The sequence below is a fragment of the Podarcis melisellensis genome (genome assembly GCF_964234715.1).
Source record: "Podarcis melisellensis genome assembly, chromosome: 2".
Lineage (NCBI taxonomy): Eukaryota > Metazoa > Chordata > Lepidosauria > Squamata > Lacertidae > Podarcis > Podarcis melisellensis.
Window position 1 is genome coordinate 102,318,194 of NC_138529.1, and position 14,849 is coordinate 102,333,042.

The following is a 14,849-nucleotide window of genomic DNA, read 5'->3' on the forward strand; positions in this document are numbered from 1 at the left end:
TTCTAAGGAAGCTTGCCCTCTTGGGCATATGGGACTAGTTGTGCAATCCCTGCGATCCCAGCCCCACTTTAAGGCCACATTATAAACTCCCTCCGTGTCAAGAAAAGCTTTGCAACTGGCATTCTCTCGCTGCTAAATGTGGCTGTCAGCTCCCCTTGCAGGGACTGGGGTCAGGGTCACATCCCAGGATGAGCGGTCTCCTTGTCTTAGCATAAGTACATCTCCCCTGAGTTGCATGGACTATTTCTGCAGTGCAGTGGCCCTTGTCGCTAAGTCGCGAATTACAGACATAGTGGAAGCTGCAGTACAAAAAGCAGCTGCCATCCGAAGGAGGTTGATGCCTCCTAAATCACAGAGACACAGAGGCTTGAAGATAACAAAATCAAGTTATCAGGCAAGAAAACCTGTGGTTATTTACTACTCGGTACAGAATATCCTTGTCAACTTTTATATGCATCTCTAATGAGATCCTAAAACAAAAACTCAATTTTGTTGTTCATGCTAATAAAAGATCTCTGTGATATCCTTTATTTGGAGGCATAACTCACGGCTAACACATGAAAGGCCCGTTTTTCCATTTTATAGCTCCCTGTTTGTTTGGTGAGCATCTGCTTCTTCAGAAATGTATCTTTACTTAACCAAGGGGTGTATAGATTTGAAGGGATAGCGTGGACTGGGAGGGGGGATGTGAGTAATGCTTCTTTTTATAAAAGTCCCCATTATTATAACAACGACCATGTTGGTTCTCTTTTCTTCCCAGCCTAAGAATTACCATCCCAGGTCAGACCCTAGAAGGGTCCATCTGGTTCAGCACTCTGGTTCTGAGAGTGGATAGACAGACAGACAACTCTAGCTGCTCATGAGCAGAGTATGAGGACAATGTCCTCCTCCTGTTCCTTGTTCCAGTATGGGATGACCAGGTCCATACCGCCTTCTCTATCTGCAGTGGCTTTATTTGGCTGCTTAGACAGTTTTGTAGTGCTGCCCAACCAACTGGGCATACTGGCTCCACTGGTAGAATATAGGGCTCCTCCAGATGAACTATTTATTTTGCATTTGCTTACACGGAGTTTAGCATTCATTCCGGCTTGCTTACAGTGAGCATTCATCTCACATCCATCTTACTTTGCTTATAGGATGTTTTCAGGTCTGCCCATTAGTCTTTCATCCATCCCACATTTTCAGATGCATCCCCTCATCACCCTTCAGACTGCAGAAAGGCCATGTGTTCGAGCATATTTGTTGCACTAGGCCAACAGAGCACTTTAATCCATTTTAATTGCACAAAGCTAAAGTTCTGCTGTGCGCTTGAATCCCTCTCGCAGCTGACAGCTTGTAAGTGCCCATAGTGTTATGAGCTGTGAACGAGCAGTATACAGTAGGTACCAGTCACCTGCTGCACATAAATCTCATGTGGTGCCATGCAACAAAAGCTCGCACTCAAGCCAGTTTAGCTACCAAGCTTTTAAAATAAAATGCACCCTTCAGTTCATCTGTCTCCACTCCGAAATGGTTTAATCCAGCCCCCTAGGGACAGGAGTTGTGCGTTCTTAAGGATGTAAAAAGCTGGTTAAGGAACAAAGCATGAAGGAAAAAGCACAATGGAACGGGAGTGGGGTATCTGCACACAATATGTACCCCTCCATTTCCCATAACCTGTAACTTGTCTGGTCTCAGCTGTAAATACATTCTAAACATTGTGAAGCCGCTGCTGTTGGCATAACAGGCCATTACTCTGAGTCAGCAGAGCATACAATGCAGTTACTTCGCACTGTCATTCTGAGAAAGAGGTAAGCACTTTAGATGAAATGTAGAATACAGCCTGCATTCAACTGTGAATTATTATTTGCCATCAGGTTATTATCCATCATCTACCTTACTTTTTAGCTCTTATAAAAAGACTTTTTGTGAAATGGGCTCATAGCTCTCTGCCGGCTTTCTTTTTTTAAAAAAATGTGTTTGATGGAATAAAGAAACACTGGGAATTTCTAGCCACAGTTGTGAGTTTCTCTGTGACTTCTACTCAGCCTGGCGTCTTTGTGTGCCCGGTTCGAGGTCATACCAAAGTCCCATCTAGTCCAGCGACCTGTTTCTCTCTGTGGCCCACAAGATGCCTCTGAGAAGCCCACAAACAGGACCTGAGGGATGTCCCACTGTTGTTCCCCAGTGAGTGGTGTTCAGAGGCAAGCAGCCTCTCAACACTTGGTTAGTCACTGTTGATCACCCTAACCTCCATGAATTTGTCTAATCACCATTTTAAGCCTAATTCTAAGTTGGTGCCCATCCCTGTATCTTGTGGTAGTGAATTCCATGGCATAACTGCTATGTGGGAAAGGACGGTACTTGCTCTTGTCTGTCAGTCACCCATCATCAAAGTTCATTGAATAATTGAGTCAGGGAGGAAAACCTCTCTCTGTCCCCTTTCTCCATGCCACAAGTAATTTTACACACTTCTACAATGTCCTCCTTTGCTTCTGTTTTTAGTAAACTATGAAGCCCCAAACTTTCTAATCTTCCTTCATAGCGGTCAATTGATTGACCTTTCCAGTTTGGCAATATCCTTTTTGAGACATACTGGTCAGAATTACACACATTCTTCCAAGTAAATTCCTACCATGGATTTGTATAAAGCGGGTTGTCAGCCTGGTCTCTACTGCCCACTAGTAGGTGTTTCAGGATTCTAGGTGGTGGTAGGGGGTTCTACAGCACAAGCTGAATCTTCCTTCCATCAAGCACTGGTGGGCGGTAAGGAAATTTTACCATCAAGAAAGATGCATTAGTGGGCGGTAGGTATAGAAAGGTTGGCTACGCCTGGTATAAAGGCTTTACAGTGTTGACTATTTATTTGTGATCCATGCACTCTTACGTGGAATTCACCTTCTTCACAATGGCTGGAGAGATGCATAGGCAGCCCCACAGTAAGTAACTTAATTTTCAATAAAAGCTAAGAGTGGTTCCTGTATCTTACCATTGCAGTACACCTCTATCAACAGGGGAAGAAGGCCTGTTGTCTTATGCCCTGCTTGTGACCTTCCCAAAGGCCACTGCTGGAAAACAAATACTGGACTAGATGGACTTTTGGTGTAATACTGTGAGACAGATTAGAATATTGTCTCTCCTCCACCTGTGGTGGTTGTTTTCCTGGTCAAACCATAATTAATTGACTCTTCATTTCATTTTAGGTGAAGTGGGTGACTTTGAGGCTGAAGAAGACGAAGTTCTCACTCTCTTGTATGACCCATGCCTAAACTGTTACTTTGATCCTGAAACTGGGAAATATTATGAGTTGGCATAGCCACTTGCAAGAGCAGGAAGTGTGGCGCTTGTTTGGCGCTGTCCCAGAACTTGGGTCATATGCAAAGTACTGATGCAGAGCTAACACTTTTTCTACTCTGCAGTCCAAGACTTTACATCAGTCCATAGTGTGTGTAGACAAACCAAGTCACTTGTGAATATTATACAATCTTATTTTTATAGATTTGTGCTATATTTTAATAGAATGCTTAAGCAAGGTTTGGGGGTTTTCACATACATTTGTTCGGCTAGCTGATGTTACATAAAATATGGAAAGGTTTGTCTGTATGAACAAATTACGCTGAATCAAATATATTTGCCAGGTTCATCTATGAATGATGGTGTGGTACAAAAAAAATCACTTGTTCTTTCATCTCTGTTAATTTAAGAGGATGTAATGCATCTTTGTATTTCCAAAAATACAGTGTGATGTTCAAGGGGAATTGTACCGTAAAATGTCGTTTCACTTTTTTTTATTGTTGGATAAAACCATTTTTATTCTTATTCTCAAGTGGCATTCCAGGAGGGGGTGGGATATCAAATCACCTTACAGCTTTTTTGATACATTGCATAAACCTTGAAAGGATGAATACACAGCCCTTTTATTCCAGAGTAATTAACCACCCCGTGCTAATGCCTATGAGAATTAAAACTACACATATATAGTGGTACCTCAGGTTACAGACACTTCAGGTTACATACTCCGCTAACCCAGAAATAGTACCTCGGGTTAAGAACTTTGCGTAATTCTGCCTCTACAGCTAAGCTGGTCAAACCCAGTATGTGCAACATATACAGTTCATATGTACGGTATATAACCTATGAAACTAATTCCAATATTAACAGATTTTGTCTTTTCTTATCTTTTCTTATTGTTTCTTCTTGTAAGATCCTGTATAACACAATCCTTAGGTAAAAATAGAAAAGTTCTTACTGTAACAAGAACAACACAGCTGATGTAGACTGCTGGCACAAGCTGGCTGGTGCAGGTGCAAACTGCTAACTTGGGCAGAACAAGGTTTCCAGATATCTCGCTTGTTTCACTCCGAAGGGCTTCCTCAGCTGATATTAGATCTATACAATATAAACAAACACATGGTAATACAAAACTTGGAATCCAAGCTACAACAATAGTGAATCAGATATCTGCTGTATCATTACTGAAATTATTATTAAGTATTAAAAAATCCTTTTGAATTATGGTGCTGGAGGAGACTCTCGAGAGTCCCATGGACTGCAAGAAGATCAAGCCGATCCATTCTGAAGGAAATCAGCCCTGAGTGCTCACTGGAAGGACAGATCCTGAAGCTGAGGCTCCAATACTTTGGCCACCTCATGAGAAGAGAAGACTCCCTGGAAAAGACCCTGATGTTGGGAAAGATGGAGGGCACAAGGAGAAGGGGACGACAGAGGACGAGATGGTTGGACAGTGTTCTTGAAGCTACAAACATGAGTCTGACCAAACTGCGGGAGGCAGTGGAAGACAGGAGTGCCTGGCGTGCTCTGGTCCATGGGGTCACGAAGAGTCGGACACGACTAAGCGACAACAAATTTTCATTGGAAAAATGTTGGAGGAAGCTGTACATACATACTGTCAGCGTGTATAACAGGTACATAAGTAATTGTACATGATTCTCAGTAGTAATGCCAAATACATTGCAAAATACTATAAATAGGCAACACCATCTGATGGAACACCACCTAGGAACACCACCTATGCCACTTTTTGGATGAAGGACAGCTTCCAGACATAACAAATAATGGGAGAAGGCCGTAAAACTGAATTTGAGAGTAGGTGGGCTAGTGTGGAGCAGCAGAGGTGGGGGGAAAGTATAAGAAAAATTCTAGTTGGTGGCGAATCGCTGTAAAAGTGAGGAGAAGCTTAGAAGTTTATGCAGAGCATGGTGTTTATCATTTGGTTTCTGAAGAGGAGAAATGCAAGGAGGAGCGATGTCATCAAAGGTAAGACACAACCAGAACATAGCCAAACGTTTTGGTAGTTGATAAAAAGAGGAAAGTTTGAGTTTTAGGGATGCAGGCAAGACAGGAGCTGGCAAATCATTTGATGCTGAGGAGGGACACCAATACCGTGCCTCTGAGACACAGGAGATGATGAAAGGTTATCTTGAAACAGTGACAGAAAAAGGAAGGGAAGTAGCATAGAGGCAGAAATTGATTGATTGCCAAATTCTGAGGGCCTGCAGTTAGTTCGGCTATTTCCAATGGTCTTAGTTTCACAAACCGGGTCTCCTACACTAGCTCAGCTCCTTTTGGCTACAGGATTTGGACATGCCGTGGCTGTCACAGTGCACCCACCGAGCCCTACATGCTGCCAATTTTCAAAACAAGGGAAGTGCAGGCACTGCTGCTGCACAGGAGATCTCATTTGACAAAGCATCAAACTTTCTGACAGTGTCACTTACAGGATGTCACACCAGCTGTGTGTCTGGTTACTGTGCTGCATGGCTCACTTGGCATGTGGCATATGAAAAATGACAAGGGAGATTGTGACGCGGCCTTTGTGTGCAGGAACATCCTGGAACTGGTGGTTTGTGACAATATACTTGAGGCTTTGAGCTGCCTGCGAGGAGGCTCCTTGAAAGAAGAAATGCAAATGTGTCACCTGACAGCTTTTTCCCCCTGAGAAATAACAAGGTCGCAGACAATAGAAAGGGGAGGAGAGGGAAGGGAATTAAGAAAAGCCATGTGCATGGCTTGTTGGAGGAGTGAATTGAGTGTTTTGGAGGTGGGAAATTGGAAGGGGAGAAAGGGCAAAAAGATTAATAAAATCCCCATGCACGGCTACCTTGGAGGGATGGGATTACACCGAAGGGTGGGCTTTTCGCATCTTCTTGGAAGTTTTAACAAACGGATAGCAACATGGCTCCTCCAAATCTTGCTGTTTGTAAATATGTGACAATTGGCTTCTGTCTTTGTTTTCAAAATGAAGGAAGGGGGTTTTTTTCTGAATATTCATGGAAATATTTTCCCTGCAAGAAAACAGCTAGCTATAGATGTAGGCTGGAAGGCAAGTGGAGGGAAATGGCCAAGGCAAGCAAAAAGGAAGAATGGGTCATTTCAGATGTAAGCTTTACTAGGTCTGTCCATTTTTGTTGCTGCTGCTGGAGCAACCGCCTTACTTTGAAACGAGATGATCAGGTTGTACCGTCACCTTTTGAGGCTTTTTAATGAAGACCCAGGCATCACAAAAATAACAAACATTTGGAATACAATTACATACACGTCGCCAGGTACTTGGGAAGAGCAGGTATACACCCTGGTTGTGAGAATGATAGGTGTGTACATCTGCTTCCAGAAGCCTGATACAGCATAAGGATATCAGCATGGTACCCTTTTCTAACCAAAAGAGCCTTGCCAGTTTAGGCCAGGGGTCCTGTTAAGCACCCTGGGAGGTCTTGCACCAGGGCTCACAGCTGTCAAGTCCAGCACCTTATTTCTTGTGCCACAGTGCAGTGTTTTTTGCCGCAAGCCTATTTCAAAGATGTGAAATAGGCCATACCACATGACTGGGCACTGTCAGCTTGCCCCGTCGCAAATGTACAATTGGTCTCCACCAGAGCTTATAAAATCCCATTCTCAGAGTCTTCCTTTCAGACTGAGAAGTTTTCTCACAGCAAGAGTACCCAGCTAGTCTTAAGTTTTTCCTTCCTTCCACCAGACGACAGCTTATGGAACTCTCCTGCCAACTTTACATCCAGCGTCTTGAATTTGGCACTTCTGATCTCCAATAGCTTGCCCTGGACTCTACTATTGACACCAACCCCACAGTAACACAGGCTTAAGGAGACAACAGCACAAGCACACACCCCAATTTTGAAATACAAATCCTTGGGCTCAAGTCAAAAGCAGTAATTGGCAGGTTGACTCCTACACCAACGTGATACTCATCATCCAAACCAGGCTTCCTCCTAGCAGTTGCTTTTAAGTCTTAAAAGGGAGAGTTGATCTCTCTGTTACATGAGTTTTAGCCCCCAGGAACTCATAATGGTTAGGAACATGAGCTACATGTTTGTGGTTCCAATATCAGCCACAATTTCACTTAGAAGACTTAGGCAAGCAATAATCTCTTGGCTTCAGCTTCTTGTCTGCATAAATAAAATAGTGGTCTACCCTATAAGGTAAAGGGACCCCTGACCATTAGGTCCAGTCGTGGCTGACTCTGGGGTTGGGGTGCTCATCTCGCTTTACTGGCCAAGGGAGCCGGCGTACAACTTCCGGGGCATGTGGCCAGCATGACTAAGCCGCTTCTGGTGACCAGAGCAGCACATGGAAACGCTGTTTACCTAACGCTGTTTACCTTCCTGCCGGAGTGGTACATATTTATCTACTTGCACTTGCTGTGCTTTTGAACTGCTAGGTTGGCAGGAGCAGGGACCGAGCAACAGGAGCTCACCCCGTCGCGGGGATTCAAACCGCCGACCTTCTGATCGGCAAGTCCTAGGCTCTGTGGTTTAACCCACAGGGTTGTCTACCCTATAGTAGTGTGTTAAAGATTACCAGCATGGTGTGTGTAAGAGCACTTAAGGCAGGGCTTAGCAACAGGAGCTCTTTGGGTCAAATGGAACCCCCTTAGGAGTAGGGTATACCCCACAGTTGTCAACCCAGCAGCAACACAGGAGTATTGTAAAGCCTGAGGTCTCCGTTCCTGACTGCATTCTTAAAAGTGATCCTCTGGGAAATCTAGCTATTAACCAGGGACTCAGGGTATAGTGCTATATAAATATTAAGTACTATTAGTACCCTATTCAGCCTAATGAAACTATCAAAAGGAGCTGGCTAGGTTTTCAGGAAGCGAGCCCATAATCATGCTGGCGTTTTGAAACGCAATCCATTTTCATAAGGCCTCATTAATGTGCCGCGGATGTGCTCTGGAGCAGCAGGAATTAGAACAAGCTTGGGAGAGCGCTGCCTGGAGTCAGCATATCTTGACAGAAGGTCATCAATCACGGCCTTTGGTTCCATTCTGCATATTCCTTGTATGTGTCAGGAGTGATAGACTCCTCTGCACATTTCAAGCTGCACAAGTTGGCAAATCTCCCTTAAACTAACAGGCTTCGAGAGACAGCTTCATTCCTTTCTCCACCACCTCACACCTTTTGTAAGAAGGATCTTACAAATGCTTGCCTCCCAAATGCTTGCCATTTGCCTAATTAAAACAGTTTCTGAATTCACCCAGGATGAGCCACTTCCACTCTTCCTGGCACGACACAAGCAATTTCTCTGCAGTGCAGCCATTTTGCTAAAGTTCCATCAGCCCAGGGGCTTATGAAACGTTACCCTCTGTCAGCCTCCTCCAGCACTGCAGAAGTAAAGGGGCGATCTCATACGGCTGTGAGGTTAGGTGCCCCCCTCCCAAGTTTTCCTTCCAGGAAAGATTGTTTGGCTGGGCGTCGATGGCCGTATTATTCATGAGGGACTAAGGCAGGAGTAGGCAACCTAAGGCCGGGGGGGCTGGATGCGGCCCAATCGCCTTCTAAATCCGGCCCATGGATGGTCCAGGAATCTGTGTTTTTACATGAGTAGAATGTGTGCTTTTATTTAAAATGCATCTCTGGGTTATTTGTGGGGCTTGCCTGGTGTTTTTGCATGAGTAGAATGTGCTTTTATTTAAAATGCATCTCTGGGTTATTTGTGGGGCATAGGAATTCATTCGTTCCCCACCCCCCAAAAAAAAATATAGTCTGGCCCACCACATGGTCTGAGGGATGGTGGACCAGCCCACTGCTGAAAAAGGTTGCTAACCCCTGCACTGAGGGTTACAGGCAGGGGTGACGTGTCCCATTTCGCAATGTGGACCAAAATGGGAATGCGCTGCTCCCCACAATTCTGCTGCCACCCTCATGCCACCCTTCTCTTACCTGCATCGTGCAGAGGTACTGCCAACAAAGCTGTTTTCCGGCGAGGTCTTGGCCAAGTCTCACGAGATTTCTCATGTTCCATGAGCGATCTCATGAGATTTTGGTGATATCTCACCAGAAACCACTGCTGGCAAAGACGGCTGGACAGACTCAAGGTGGGCATCACCTCCTGGGCTTCCACCACTCAAAGCATCAGTGGACCCGGCCTGGTTATAGGATAGTCCCTGTCATGGGCAAGTGACTCCTCTGGAAGTTACCCCATAGATATACTGTATTTTTTGCACCATAACACTCACTTTTTTCCTCCTAGAAAGTAAGGAGGAGTTATGGAGGAAATGCCTCATGCCTATGGATTTTCCTCCTCTAAAAACTACATGCGTGTTATGGTCGGGTGCGTGTTATAGAGCGAAAAATACGGTACATGCATGCCATTTCTAGAACCAGTTATAGTAGCTACAAAATGCCATATGAGTACAGTGCAGCTCCTTGTCACCCACAATTAGAAATTTGCTGATGTTGGTCAATACATTTTCCCCCTTGCATCTAAGAAATAATTTTTATTTTGAGGGCAGAGTTCTGAGCAGTGCAAGAGGGTTGCTTTAAAAGCTGTGGCATCAGTATGAAGGTATATGGATAGAGTTATTTGATTGGAGGCACAAGCACAAGCTTGCCTTCATAATGCGGGGTGGGGCAGGGAATAAACACATCTCTGATACATTTCCACAGAGGACTAGAAACTTGCATTTAAAAAAATCTAGGCGTCTCAGGAGTCTGTGCCTTCTAATGTATTTTGTCCAAACTTCCACATGTGGAATTATGACAGAAAATAAAAAAGCTCAGCTGATTGCCAAATTACTTTTTGCAACTTGGGGGAATCCCCTGTTGCCCATATTTGCACAGATGACCTCGAAAGAGTTGTAGCCATGACTAGTTTTCATTGGCACATGCATGGTCTGACAAAACAAGGCCAGAGTTTTTGCCGTCTCAGGTCTTTTGGGGAGCTAGTTGTTTATGGGACTATTCACAGAAGATGCTTTAAAGTGGAAATCATTCCTCAATGAAAATACAGAATAGGTTGTGTGAGTTGCCGGTTCACATTCTGACAAATACTGCTTGAACAACTTGGCACACACTGCAATATTATCTAAGTTAGAGAGGGTAGTTTGTTGGATGGGGCCCTTAAGGAAATGCAGTAGTCCTAGCTGATGGAACAATACTAAGTGCAAACTGATGTCCAGAACTCTCTAATATGACAATAGCCACATGGAGCTCAACTTTCACTGGATCCAAGAACCTGAATCGGCCTAACGGAGTGCTTTTTTTATCTACAGAACCAGTTGTAATCATTTTTGAACATACATTGCAATAAAGCACTAGTCATCTCTATCATAGCATACACTTCCTGTTCTCCACCCAAACTAGTTTGTGGTGTGTTGGTCTAATCTGTCTTGGTTCTTTTTGTATCTCTCTGCTCAACAATATCATGTGGAGTTAAGAAGATTCTGTGACACTCTGTTATAACACATTAAAATTCCTTAGCACCTCATGCTGGAGTGGCATGTAGCACATACAGTACTGAGGTTTTCACCCATGGTGATGGAAATGTGCAAACCAGGCTGCCATAGTCCGTTGACTAGAGATGAGAAAATCATACCATTCTTTATTTCTCAACAATTAGTGGGAATGCATTCTTTTCTTCCTGTGTGTGAAAGTGAATGCTTCTTCAGTGAAGTGTCCAGCAAAGAACGTCTGGTGGTTTTGTTTGATTTTCTTCTCCAAAGGACACGGAACCATTTCCAAAGCCTGCTTACAACTGGGAAATAGCCAATTCCCAAAAATCAAAGCGTTCAAACTCAAGGGCTGGAACGGAAGACAAAACTTGGTTACTATAAAGCACCATGGAAGCCAACTCCAATGCAGCGTCTTATAATAATAGCATATCCAGCACAAATTTGCTACCGTTCAAAAATCTATAACAAAAAGTGGATATTTGAGCAATTCCAAAGTACAGATGATAAAATAAGATGTCGACAAAGCAGCATCATTTCAGAGCTTTCGTGAGTGGATAGGACTGTCATAATTAAAATGAACAAAGCAAATCCATAAATTGATGGACCCTGCAAAGTTAACCTAAGGAAGTCCATGGAAGAAAAGTTTTGACCACCCTTTTGCCCCGCAGCAATCTGTAGGCCCCGAGAAGCCTTTCCAAAAGCTCAAAACATTTTAACCATAACTTCATTCCCACCCACTCCCAGCCATATCTGGGCAATGGGGGGGTGTGTGTTGAGATTCACCTCTTTAAGAATGTGGATGTGGTGCAAGGGGCTTTTGGGGAGAAAGGACATCACCTGAATTTGGGCAGAGGAACAGAGGGGTTGTGGGAAATCTAATCATACATACATACAAACATACATACAGTGGTACCTCACATAACATACGCTTCAGGTTACAGACTTGGCTAACCCAGAAATAGTGCTTCAGGTTAAGAACTTTGCTTCAGGATGAGAACAGAAATTGCATGGCGGCAGCGTGGCAGCAACAGGAGGCCCCATTAGCCAAAATGGTACTTCAGGTTAAGAACAGTTTCAGGTTAAGAACGGACCTCTGGAATGAATTAAGTACTTAACCCGAGGTACCACTGTACATACATACATACATACATACATACATACATACATACATACATACATCATATTACCAAAGGAAAGATGGAAGAAAATGGTATGCCATTGCCACTTCTAATCATACAGTTGATAACATGAACTAGTGGTATTTGATGCCAACTCAGAATTCCAACTCACATTTATTCAAGTGGGCTTCCTGGAGGCACCTAGCTATGCACTGTGAAAAACAAAATACTGGACCATATAGAAGAACAGAAGAAGAGCTCTGGTGGATCATCGGACCAAAGGTCCATGTAGTCCAATCATCCGGCCAATCAGATGCCCATGGGAAGCCGCCATGCAGGACCTGAGTGCAGCGGCACTCTCCCAGTTCATGTTCCCCAGAAACTGGTATTCAAAGGCAGACTGTCTCTGACAGTGGACATGGTAGACAGCATTTATTGATTTGTAGCTCAATCCACTATGGATTTGACTAGTCCCATTTAATATTATCCAAGTTGGTGGACATCACCACATGGTCTGTAGTTTAACTATGCACTGTATGATGGTATTTAATTGTGTCTGTCCTGAGTCTTACAAAACTGAGCTTCATCACATGGCCCCAAATTTCTAGTATTATGAGAGGAATAAAACCTCTCCGTATCACTGAGAGCCAGTGTGGTGTAGTGGTCAAGAGCAGTAGACTCGTAATCTGGTGAACTGGGTTCACCTCCCCGCTCCTCCACATGCAGCTGCTAGGTGACCTTGGGCCAGTCACACTTCTTTGAAGTCTCTCAGCCCCACTCACCTCACAGAGTGTTTGTTGTGGAGAAGGAAGGGAAAGGAGACTGTCAGCCGCTTTGAGACTCCTTAAAGGTAAAGGTAAAGGGACCCCTGACCATTAGGTCCAGTCGTGACCGACTCTGGGGTTGCGGCGCTCATCTCGCTTTATTGGCGTACAGCTTCCAGGTCATGTGGCCAGCATGACTAAGCCGCTTCTGGCGAACCAGAGCAGTGCATGGAAATGCCGTTTACCTTTCCGCCAGAGCGGTACCTATTTATCTACTTGCACTTTGACGTGCTTTTGAGCTGCTAGGTTGGCAGGAGCAGGGACCGAGCAATGGGAGCTCACCCTGTCGCGGGGATTTGAACCACCGACCTTTTGATCGGCAAGTCCTAGGCTCTGTGGTTTAACCCACAGTGAGCAGGATATCAAATCCAAACTCTTCTACTTTCCTCACACTATGCATAATTGTATACATCACTCTAATCTCCCCCATTTACTCCTTTACTAAACTAAAACTCTTCAAATGTGGCAAACTTTTCTCAAGGGAGATTTGGCCAAACCCCTTGATCGTCTGGGTTGCCCTCCACGTTCCCCCCCATCTTTACATTATCCTTTTTGAGATGGAGCAACCATGGATCTGTATAACAACATTATGGTCGTTCTGTTTTCATTCTTAGCATTCACCATTTTTGCCACACTGTGCTGACTGCCTCACCCAGAGACCTCCAGGTTCAGCCAATGGGGCACTCTTTATGGACTTTCCCTTTTTCCCTTTCGTTATGCTTTGTCTTTCTGCTCACACCAGTTACAGATGCTACCTACCCCCAATGTTAAAACAGCAGAATTCAAGACCGCCAACTCCTTCGATTGATTTAAGGTGGCAAGATTCTTAAGACCTAACACACCGAGTTCTTTGTTATCATTCCCTATTGTTTTCTGAGCCTTTTATACATATACTGCCATGATGTTTACAAGCTTTTCTTGACCTGCGATTCTCACAGTTCAAGCAAAACGCCAGGGGAAGGAAGAATCTTTTCCTCTGCTGATTTGTTTTATAACAGGCTTTAAAGCAAAACCATCCAAACAGGACATTGTACTTTAAAAAAGATAAAGGTCTCTCTCCCCCCAAATTGCTAATTTCCACTTCCCCCCGGTATTTCACAGAAACAGCATCTTCCAACAGCCAACTTTTCGATAGTGCTAAAAAAAGCTATTTCAAATCGGGACCCCTCACAAAGTGGGAGCTTTTGCATCCAGACTCCTCAGCTAGTGAAAGTGCTAAAATGCCTGTGGTTTCTCGTCGCCAGTTTAACCTGCTTGTTAGCAGCGTGAATTGCAGGAGCCGAGATGTTTCTGGCACCCTCCTCCTAGCTTTCTAGCAGGTCTAAACACATCAAGCATAGCAAAGAAACCAGAAAGTGGCATGAACTCTTCTGAGCACCCAGAGTTTTGGCAGGCTCAAGTTTCTGCAAAGCAGAGCAGAACACGTAAGTATCATAGAATTGTAGAATTGGAAGAGACCACAAGACTCATCTAGTCCAATCCCCTGAAATGCAGGAATACTTTGCCCAAGGTGGGGATTGAACCCCCAACCCTGAGATTATGAATCTCATGCTCTACCATGGTGGGTGGGGGCCAGAGGCAAAAGTTGGCAGAGCAACAAATGCAATTTTTGCCCTTTGTACAGTAGTCTAGTTTCTACACACAGGCTCACACACCCTTCTTTACCCAGGGGAGCAACAGGCATTATTGGAGTTCAAAGACACATTGCAGCCAGGCAAAAGCAATCCTTCCTAGGCAAGCACAACACTTTTGGAGCATCACCCTGTTTGGACATGTGGGGCACAGGTAACAAGGCTGAGGCTGGCTCATAGCTTCTGTAGAGACCAGCAGACACGAGAGCAAACTACTGAGAACATGGGGCTTCAGATAGCATCATTCCTGGTACGCTCTTAAGCCTCACTACCAGAAGAGAGATGTACAAATTGCACAGAATCCATTGCAATCCTCTCCTCTCTGGTTTGTTGGGGTTGAAGGGTCCATGTCTGGACTCTATAGATCAGAAGTGCACACCCAGCCTTGCAATCTGATGCATATCAATTTTCCCAGAATGCGGAAAGATACCACAACACTACAATAGTTCTATGAATTTCTAACATGAGGCCTCGTTCAAATTAAACATCCCCAACCCTTGTAAGACATTCACTTCATGGTGACCTTCCCGTTTTGAAAGCAACTTGGAAATTAGGCTTTAGTACCCAGTGGTACCTTGGGTTACATACGCTT

General features: G+C 44.3%; 1 protein-coding gene and 1 long non-coding RNA gene across 4 annotated transcripts in view; one reads left to right on the forward strand and one right to left on the reverse strand.

Annotated features, from left to right (window-relative positions):
- CFAP20DC (CFAP20 domain containing) overlaps positions 1 to 3,737 on the forward strand; it is a 141,324-nt gene extending 137,587 nt beyond the window's left edge. For all 3 annotated transcript variants that reach the window (XM_081901856.1, XM_081901857.1, XM_081901858.1), the window contains one exon: positions 3,183 to 3,737. In XM_081901856.1, coding sequence (XP_081757982.1) covers positions 3,183 to 3,295 — 113 coding nt within the window. In that variant the 3' untranslated portion in view covers positions 3,296 to 3,737. The remainder of the gene's footprint in view (positions 1 to 3,182) is intronic.
- Positions 3,738 to 3,849: 112 nt separating this feature from the next.
- The window catches only part of LOC309365448, a 32,697-nt gene continuing 21,697 nt past the window's right edge, over positions 3,850 to 14,849 (reverse strand). Inside the window, exons 2-3 of the long non-coding RNA XR_014166157.1 lie at positions 5,718 to 5,889; positions 3,850 to 4,368 (exon numbers count right to left, since the gene is read on the reverse strand). This is a non-coding gene — a long non-coding RNA (uncharacterized lncRNA). The remainder of the gene's footprint in view (positions 4,369 to 5,717; positions 5,890 to 14,849) is intronic.